Raw genomic sequence first — 10,200 nt, 5'->3', positions numbered from 1 at the left:
CCCCCCACAAAAATAGGGAAATTTGTGTTCCCAAGCTTGAGTCCATGTCCCAGTGTGGGAGTGATCGTGTATGAAAATTGCCGTTTATATTTTAGAAGAAAAAGATTTTACTTCCAGACATTGAGCAGGCGTTTGTATTTTCATCTAAAAGTAGCTATTTACCATTTCACACCTTCAACTATGGGTCATCATTTTAGGACACCAAAGTTAAGACTTCATTTTAAAATTTTAGCTTTTCTCACATAAGTGTGTTAGCAAATCATTTTTTTTTCAAACTCATATCTGTCTCAAAATTGCAGGATTTTCTTAGAAATTTGGTTTATTTTTCAGCTCAGTTGAAAAAAAAATTATATTCACACGGTTTTAAGAAAATCTCATACCTGGGAGAAAACTAAAAATTAGTCTGGGTTTGAAAAATCTTTGAGAGTTGGTAAACATTTGTGTGAGGAAAACTCCCAACTGTCTGAGAACTGTATCAGGTATTAGAAAATAGATTGTTTATGGACTTAAAACGAAATTTATATAACGTGTGTAGTTTTAAAATGCATTTAATCAAAGTAAAAAAAAAATCTTCATATCTAAACGTGAACAAACTTTTTCCCCCTTTAATTATAAGATTCATAAAAAATTCTAGTAAAATTAATTTATATCCTTTGGGTTAAGGTTCAGGCCTCAGTAATATATATATGTGAATGTCCAGGGATAAAAGATACATGTATCCCTTTTCATGTGTCAGCGAATTTGAGGAATATTATATTTTCGTCCCTGGTTTTCTGCTGATCTGTATGTCTGTCAGTCATGCATGCAGTGAACATTTTGCAATGAGTAACCATCTCTGGTAAGGAATAAAGAAATTGTATTTTGAGGTATTTTAGCATTTATAAAGGTGTGAATGATAAAATTTGTTTTTGATTATTTTACCTTGAGGTCCACCAACTCGCTACAGGATACCATGTAATAACTAGATTTAAATATTTTTAAAAATAGGGCAAACGTAGCAATTATCCGTCTTTTCCATTTGTATATTAATATATTTTTTTATTTGTATTGTGTAATTTTCCATTTGTATTGTATGATTTTTATTTTTATTCTATATTTTTTCATTGTATTTTAGAAATTTCCATTTGAATTGTATGATTTTCCATTTGTATAATTTTTCATTTAAATTCTACAATTAAATTTCCATTTGTATTGTATTTTCAATAATAATGAATTAATATTTTCACAGACATTTAAAGAAATTTAGGATAAAAAAATTAAGGTCACTTGTGAAATGCAAATAGTATAAAATTTAATGCTAATTTTTATTTTTTAAAAAGGGGGTGGAGTTTGGGGGTTGGGATTCAGATTCTTTATTTCTAAATCAGGACCCTTATTTCAGGCATCACGAACAACAAGCATGATATATACAATTACAAACAGCACAGACAAATTATGTGTTTACTAAATAATCTACAGTACATGTCTTTGTATATATTGAAGTTGAGATAACAATGTATATGTAAGAATACTGGTAATTGAAATAGTACTACTGTGTACCCTAATGCAAAGTGAAGAGCTAGATTCTACAATCCTCGCATTGCAATAGATACCACGTGGAGATGCATAACTCATAAAGTGTTTTGTTTTTGTTTTTTTAACAATTACATACACATATTTACATGTACTTGATATTTAAAGAAATGTTGTAATATGACTTTCTCTCCCTAACATATGCATAATATTCTAAGTGGCTTGTCTAGCCAGTTCACATACAGCAGAAAGCACTTCAATATTTTCCCAGTTTATAGAACCCACGACAACTTTTCCTTGTGACAAAGGGTCAATTCAATTCACGTAAAATTATATATAGTTTCAATTTTTCTATGTAAGATATAAAATATTATATACTAGTAGATGGTAATTAGTGCAATTGTTCATCATCTAAATAGTTGCTGGAACTGAAAACGCCAGGTCACTGAAATATCAACAATAATTTTTTTGTTCTAAATAGTGAATCCTTCGAAATCCACAGCGTATATTTCATAATGCACACATGGCATTCTTTGAATGGGGGTAAAAAGTCGGTCATGTGGAACGGTTGTCGTCCTGAATTCCACATAAATAAGCCTTGTTTGTTTATATCTGTTACACATTATTGGAGAGCTTTTGCGAAATCAACTTATCACTATTCTCTGTGGGGAAAAAATGGATGCCACTACTATTCTGAGTAACGACTTTGGATATGTGGTGTTGGTGATCATCTTTTCTATATTCATGTCCTGGTGGGTAGGATACCAGGTCGTTAAAGCGCGAGAAAAATTTAACGTGCACGTAAGTAGGGACGAGTGTATTCACAGTAACTCAAACGATACAAAATCTATACCATTTTGCCCAGAAAAACTTTATACTTTTGATCTTTCAGTTTTTAACTGGATTAAGGAAATTTTTAAAATGCTTATTGTTATGCAATTGTTCTGAGTAGAATCTTTTTGGTCAGTTCACGGCTAATATCAGTGCTCAAACTAAAGTGTAGATAATAATAATAATAATTAATTAACTGTTTGATTAATAACAAAGTGTTTTTAATTTGAAGTACCCTAAAATGTACGGAGAAGATGATCGTTTTAATTGTTACCAGAGAGCCCATCAAAATACGTAAGTTAAATTATAATCCGACGAATCTTGTTCAAACCAACTTTCATATCTAAAAATTTACTGAAATGTTTGTATAAAATCAATATAAATTCGGTTGAGCATAGAAGAATAAAAAACTACAAATGAAAAAAAGTTAAATCTTTGCTTAAAAAAAAAATCTTTGATTTCATTTCCATAGCTTGAATAATTCTGTAACCATGAATTGATTGTAGCCTCTTTCTTTTATGTGTACAATTGCATCGAGTTTTAGTTAAAATCATTTAAATTAATTAAATTTAAATTAAAGCTGACATGTACTTAAGAACCATGCAATTACAGACCCCTCTTTCTTATTTCAGACTAGAGGTTTATCCAATATATCTGATTCTTCAAGTGATGAGTGGACTGTATGCTCCGGTAGGTAAATATATCATTAAGGGGGACTGACCCACTGATAAGAGATATAACTTTCCAAGTGGAAAATCCTTATATTACTCATAGTTTATTTTTCCATTTTTATAATAAAGACATTTAAGTAGTCAATTCGATCAAACCTGACAATAACTTCTATTTCCTTTTGCCTATACCCCCCCCCCCCCCCAAATAAAACCCTTACAAATTGAATAAATTCTATCTTTTTACAGACCATTTTAAACATGCTTAAATGTATTAAGTACATTTTGTAGATTTTTTATTAGTATTACATTTTTCCTATTGAAAAAATATTTGTAATAAAGATAACTCTTAGTATTGGACGTATTCTTTTCTTACAAGCACATATAACATTGTGATATTCTTAGGAAGCAACGCTTTAATATGTTTCTAGTAGGAATTTAATAGGTATATATGGCACGAAATATTATTATCATTTATCATCATATTTTAATTTTATGTTGTGATAAATTAATAGATTTAAATTATTACTCTTCCGATTCTCCGTTTTAAAAATTATTCATATGATGGTTTGACATATAAATCATTTCTGAAAAAAACAAAACAAAACAAAACAAGCAGTGCTTCAACCTCATACTATTTTTCATTTGAATCTAATGCTATAGCTCTTGATGAAAATCAATGTTGGGAAGTGTAAAAAGAATTGTGACGCAAAAATTTGATGCATGGATTGATATATATTTTTTTCACTGATTTTGAATGGAAATAACATAAATAACAAATCCCTAAAATATAAAGAAATCTTAAGTTTTCTTTGATGCTTAGATAGGCGACTTTGTATCATTCTCTGTGTAATTCTATACAAAATTTTGCACATGTTTTTGGCATTGTGACAAAATCTTACGAAATCCCCCCCCCCCAACTTTATCCAAAAAAATATCATTCAGGTTACTTATTTGAATATTAATCTATAAGAAATATTGCTGATTTCTGAAAAAAAGTTTGTTTTATTTATCCTTAAAGGCAGAGATTTTTTTAACAGAGACAGACAGACGTCCCTTAGTGTCGCTCTGCTCTGCATGCGACACAAAAATAGGGGGTTGCTTTCTCGATCCATCTTAGTGAATAAATGCGGGTTTTATCTTACATATACGTTTTTGCTTGAATTAAGTTAGCTTACCTGTTCCAAAATTACTAGTATTACTGAGATATATGTATTTGTATCCAAAATCTGACATCTATAGCGGCTAAGCCAGCTGCCCGTTCAATAGAGCTAGATAACTACCAGCTAGCTCCTAGGTAGCTTTTAAGATATCTTGAACGCAGCTCAGTTTGTTTATTATTGCACACAAAAGAATGCTATATATATATATATATATATATATATATATATATATATATATATATATATATATATATATATATATATATATATATATATATATATATATATAATTTTTTCAGAAATTGTCTGCTGTCTGTGGATTAATATTTGTCTTGGGTAGAATTGTTTATGCCCTAGGGTACCAGTCTGGAGGTAAGCAGTATTCAATGTTTAACGGATAAGATGGCGCAATGTGAATGTTGACTAGTTGGCATCTGAGCCAAGAGAGAAAAAGGCTTGCTAAATTAAAGTAAGATATGTTTTTGAAACACTGATGTCCCAGTATGGCAGCTCATGGCGAAGGTTAAAGTTTCTCAAATGCAGTCAAAATCCCAGATCAAGGTCAAGAGATAAAAAATATTGCTACCCAAAGAAAGGTATTTTCACAAGGAAATCACCTGTGAAAGAAGAAATCCCCTAGCACCAAACGTTCACAATTAATGGCCAAGTTTAATGTTTTTCAAAAATAGGTCGACCTCCAAGAGCAAGGTCAAAATTTATGGTGCCAAAGGATAGGTCTTGTCACAAGGAATACACTTATGGAATATGAAAGCCCTAACATCAACTGTTCGAAAGGTATGGCCAAGGTAAAAGTCTTTAAAAGAAGGTCAAACTCCACGGGCAAAGTAAAAAAATATTTATACCCAAGGAAAGGTCATCTCACAAGGAATATGCATATGAAGTATGAAAGCACTAGCACCACCCGCTCAAAAGTTATCTCTAAGGTTAAACTTTGAAAAAAATTGCAAAAGTGGATCAAACTGCAAGGCCAAGAGAGGTCAAATATGTTGGTACACAGGTACAGATCTTGTCAAAAGGAATACACCTGTGAAATCTGAAAGCCATAGCTCCAACCAATAAAAAGTTATGGGCAAAGGTTAAAGACAAACAGATAAACAGACCGACAGGCAGACGGACAGAGCAAAAACTATATGACCCCAAATCTTCGATTACGGGAGCATAAAAAAGTTTTAGTTCTGTGAAGTAGTAAAATACCAACAGCAAAACATTTAATTGATGAACGTTCCAGGAACATATAAATGTAGATTGCTCCATATAAACATATGGAATTTTTATACCCCCGTAATGGAAGATTCGGGGGCATATATAGGTTTTGCTTTGTCCGTCCGTTTGTCCGTCTGTCTGCAAAATCTTTAACCTTGCCCATAACTTTTGATTGGTTGGAGCTATGGCTTTCATAGTTCACACGTGTATTACCTGTGAAAGACCTTCCTTTGGGTGCCAACATATTTGACCTCTTGACCTTGACTGACCCACTTATTCAAAATTTTCCACACTTTAACCTCAGCCATAACTTTTGTACGTTTGGTGTTAGGGCTTCACAGTTGTATTCGTTATGACACGACCTTTCCTTGAGTATAAATACTTCACCTTTTAACCTTTACATTGGAGTTTGACCCATTTTAAAAAAACTTTAACCTTGACCATACATTTTGATAAGTTGGAGCTATTTAATATATATTTCATATTTAAGACGAATATTTCTTTTGACAAGACCTTTATTTTGGTATCAACAATTTTGAGTTTTTGACCCTTTGACCTTGATCTTGGAGTTTGACCCATCTCTTGGCCAACCTTGGCCATAACTTTTGAACGGTTGGAGCTTGAGCTTTCATATTTCACAGCTGTATTTCATGTAACAAGACCTTCCATACGGTACCAACAATTTTGACTTTTGACCTTGACCTTTGAGTTTGACCTACTTTAAAAAATTTTAACCATGGCCATATTTTTGAATAAGTATGCTAAGGCTTTCATATTTCATAGGTGTTTTCCCCGTGACAAGTATTTCCTTTGGATATCAACAATATTGGCCTTTGACCTTGACCTAGGAGTTTGACCTACTTTTGAAAAACTTAAACCTTGCTAATTTGTTTTGAACAGTTTTTGCTAAGGCTTTCGTATTTTACATGGGTTTTCCTTGTGACTATAACTTCTCTTGGGTACCAACAATTTTGATCCTTAGACCTTTACCTTGGATTTTGACCTACTTTTGAAAAACTTTAAATTTGGCCAAAAAGTTTGAATGGTTGGTGTTTGGGATTTTATTTTCACAGTTGTATTTCTTGTGACAAGAACTTTTTTTTGAGTACCAACATTTTTGATCTCTTGACCTTGGAGTTTGACTTGCATTTGAGAAACTTTCACCTTCAGCATTAGCTGCCTTACGGGTGCATTTTAGTGTTTCTCAAACATTTCTTGTTTCAGAATGTATATATTAATTCATATCGTCAGGTGTCAGGAAAGGTAGGGGTACGGGGTCTGGGAGAGACACTCCCTCCCCTAAACCAGAAAATGTTTATAAAGGGCATCTTTTTGGTCAGTTCTTGTGCATTCTGAAAGTCATTTTTTACGAAAATTAAGTAAACAAACCCAAGCAGTTTTTCTTTTCACATGTGAATTATAAACGTATTTTTTTCAAATACTCTAGAATTGTAGCGTTATGGTTAAATTATATTTTAGTCTTTGACCATAACACTGGGAATGGACCGGTTTCGTTTACCCAGTGTTTCATTAAATGCTTTTTTTTGAGAGCTTATCTTGTTTCTTATATTTAAATTTTCCTTTTGTTATATATAATTATATATATATATATTATATTTAGATCCAAAGAAGCGTCTTCGTGGATCATTTGCCTACTTTGGAATCCTGGGAATGCTGGTGTGTTCCATCATGTTTGGACTCAACCTCCTTCAAATCGTAAAATGGTGAACAAGCGTTTTTGCTGTTACTCAATCCATTAACATGAGACAATTTAGAACCTTCTTTTTTGATCATCTGAAAGATTTCCGAAGAAATGGGCTTTTCGAGATCCATCAATGTTGCAATCGTTATACCAGTATTTAACAATACAAAGCATGTTATTGTTAAAGTTTCAAGGTATAATATATCATGCAAAGAGCTGGGAATGTAAACTACAGATATGTTACCTGTAGTTAATGAAAATAAAAACTATATGTAATTTGATTTGATTTGACGAATTTGATGACATGAACCACACACACACACACACACCCTCCCTCACACACACACACACACCCTCACACACACACACACACACACACACATATATATCTATATATATATATATATATATATATATATATATATATATATATTAAAAAATGATACTTACTTTGTGGTTATTTTGGTTGACTTTCTGTTGCATCTGGGCAATACAAAATCAGCTAGCCTTTACAATCCGCTAGATCGTTTTCTGACTATTTGGAGCAAAATTAAAATAAGAATGATGCATGTCTGCCAGTACCATGCCATATACACATGTATGCGCGTTTAGGGCAATCAATGAGTGCGTTGATTCTTCAGGTCCTGAGTGCACCTGGGGGTATGGGGGGGGGGCGCCCCTTTTTCTGAGCATGGTCTTTTGTTGTAATTTTGATACACTGTATGTAAATTTGTTTTGGATGCTGCCCCCCTCCCCCACTTTTTGTTGCTATACTGTCAATCATAGGCAAATCCCAGCATGAAAATTAAAAAAAATGTACCGAAAGGTTAGAGAAAGGCCCTTACCAACCCCCACCCCACCCACCCATACACACACACACATACACTTACGAAATTAGGATTTTAGAGTTTGGACAATTTACGTTTTTTTTCCGTTTAGCTTGTCAACTTTTTTTCGAAGGTTGGCCCCACTTTGAAAAACGTTGTACGGGACTGCTCTCTCTCTCTCTCTCTCTCTCTTAAAAGAAAAGGATACGAATATATGTTAAATAAAAATTGCTGACAATTATCAGTTACTTAATCATACACAAGTAGCCTCTCTATTTCTTGATTGTCCAATCAAAAGCTTGTATTGCGTCTATGGAGCGCAAAATTAACATAAACTCATTTAAATGAAGATATCTTTAATTTTGTTTGAAGATATTATCAAGTTCATGTATTACAACATACATAACCTATTGACAATACTTTTCAAGTTATTCTTGATTAAAAATCATAGTATCACCAGATGTTCTTTAACAAAAAATCAGCATTCATTACCAGGTGTTTGAAGATAACAAATGAGAAAAACCCTCGTTATTCAACGGAAAATACTGTGTAAAAAATTACCAATCATTATTTTAGCTGGTATTAAAATTTGTTTCAGAAGAGGTGTACAGCATCATTAGGCATTATAAAAATCGCACACAGGTCCTTAGTTATATTTGACCTCTTCAATTATACAAGGGATGAAGTCCAATTCAAGTTTTAGTTTATCTTTGTGCATTCTAAATGTGGTGGTATAATTAGGATCCATGACATTACCTCTGGCCTGGGCTAGTGGGTTAACCCTTTAGCTCGATCGGTAGAGCACTAGACTGGCATGCAAGATCGAGGTCCAAAGTTCCGAATTCGGAGGCACAAACCTATTATTTCTACTACATTTGGCGCTAACGTTCTATTTGCGGGGGGGGGGGGGGGGCTGATTGCCAAAAGAAAATCACCTCAAAGGCGTTGGCACTCCAAATGAGATGAGGACATCGCTATCTCCAAAAGGGGGAAAATGTGGTATAGTGTAAGATACATAGCATCCTATTGGCCATGGTATCCTACTAGGTGGCAGCCTATTTGTTCGAATCCATTCGTAGGCAACGTTATCTCTGATACATATAGTTTAAGGTCTTTGATAGATTTTGAAGATATGAATTCCATTTCTGTTTTTATTGATCAGTAAAATTAATCTTATCGTAGTTTTTGATTTTGACCAATCAAGTACAAGTTTGACTTCGTCAAACATTAGAAAGTCCGAAATTCTCAAGAATATTTGAAACAATACTAATGTAAGCAATCTGTCGCGTTTTGATTCGTAGTGTTATATAATTTGAACATTAGAATCGTTAAATTTGTTTTCCCGAATTTTGTTTACACCAATAAGAAATGATACACGTTTGTATTTGTATGGGATGACAACCGAGTTCATCACTCAGTACGTCTGGAGTAGATTTTAAAGACGTACACGTATTTAAATTATTTTACAACGATTTTGTTAGATGAATTATAGCATCAATTCTTTTCAATGAGGTAACAATTCAATTACATATACATGTATGTTGTACTGGGAAAGTCTCGTAAGTAAGAACGTCTTTATATGTTTTATACATACTATATAATCATTAATATATTGACCTATTTAAAAATCGTCTTTATAATTACATTGTAAACCGCTCATCTAGAGAAGGGAGTATGCAGGAAACATATCTAAGCTATATTTTTTTAATTTTCTGAAATGTCTTGCAGGGTTGCTTTTTACACAGTGTTGCTGGAAAAGCGAAAGGGAAGTTACTCTCAAACGAAAGCGAAATAAGTCTCAAACGACACTCACTTGTTCGAAAAATATATTTGACAAAATAAAATCCTAGTCTTGAATAATTAATTAATTCAACTCAATTACTCAATAACTTCAATATTCTTGTAAATTTTGCCCAACCCTCACTCCAAACTGATTTCTACAGAGAAAAAATGAAAAATTTAAACTATATGTATATGTTAAGAAATAGCAGGCCCGTAGAACGCGGAGGGGGGGGGGGGCACTTTTTTCTGAGTATAGTATTTTGCTATAGTAAATTTTCTTTTAGATGCAGGTTGCCCCCCCCCCCCTTATTGATGTTGTAAGGTCGAGCACTGACAAATTCCAGGATTTTTTTTGTTGCCTGTCAGATAGTTTTGGGATGTTGCCCCTCCCCCACTTTTGAAACCGTTGCTACGGGCCTGACTAGTGAACCACATTATTCATCGCTTGTAAAGTTCAAGTTTTATTTTTGTTTAAGACCAAGAAGGACATT

The 10,200-nt window shown here is 33.0% G+C and overlaps 1 protein-coding gene across 1 annotated transcript; it reads left to right on the top strand.

The window, feature by feature from the left end:
* Positions 1 to 2,063: 2,063 nt before the first annotated feature.
* Positions 2,064 to 7,192, top strand: LOC133185391 (glutathione S-transferase 3, mitochondrial-like). Its single transcript, XM_061320564.1, has 5 exons — positions 2,064 to 2,313; positions 2,576 to 2,637; positions 2,976 to 3,033; positions 4,474 to 4,546; positions 7,020 to 7,192. Exons 1-5 carry the CDS (start codon positions 2,188 to 2,190, stop codon positions 7,124 to 7,126), a joined length of 426 nt encoding a protein of 141 aa, XP_061176548.1. The 5' UTR covers positions 2,064 to 2,187; the 3' UTR covers positions 7,127 to 7,192.
* The last annotated feature ends 3,008 nt before the right edge of the window (positions 7,193 to 10,200 follow it).

Source organism: Saccostrea echinata, unplaced genomic scaffold (assembly GCF_033153115.1).
Source record: "Saccostrea echinata isolate AGI-Se365-2 ecotype Australia unplaced genomic scaffold, CSIRO_AGI_Sech_v1 ptg000012l, whole genome shotgun sequence".
Classification (NCBI taxonomy): domain Eukaryota; kingdom Metazoa; phylum Mollusca; class Bivalvia; order Ostreida; family Ostreidae; genus Saccostrea; species Saccostrea echinata.
This window is presented reverse-complemented; position numbering and strand designations above follow the sequence as displayed.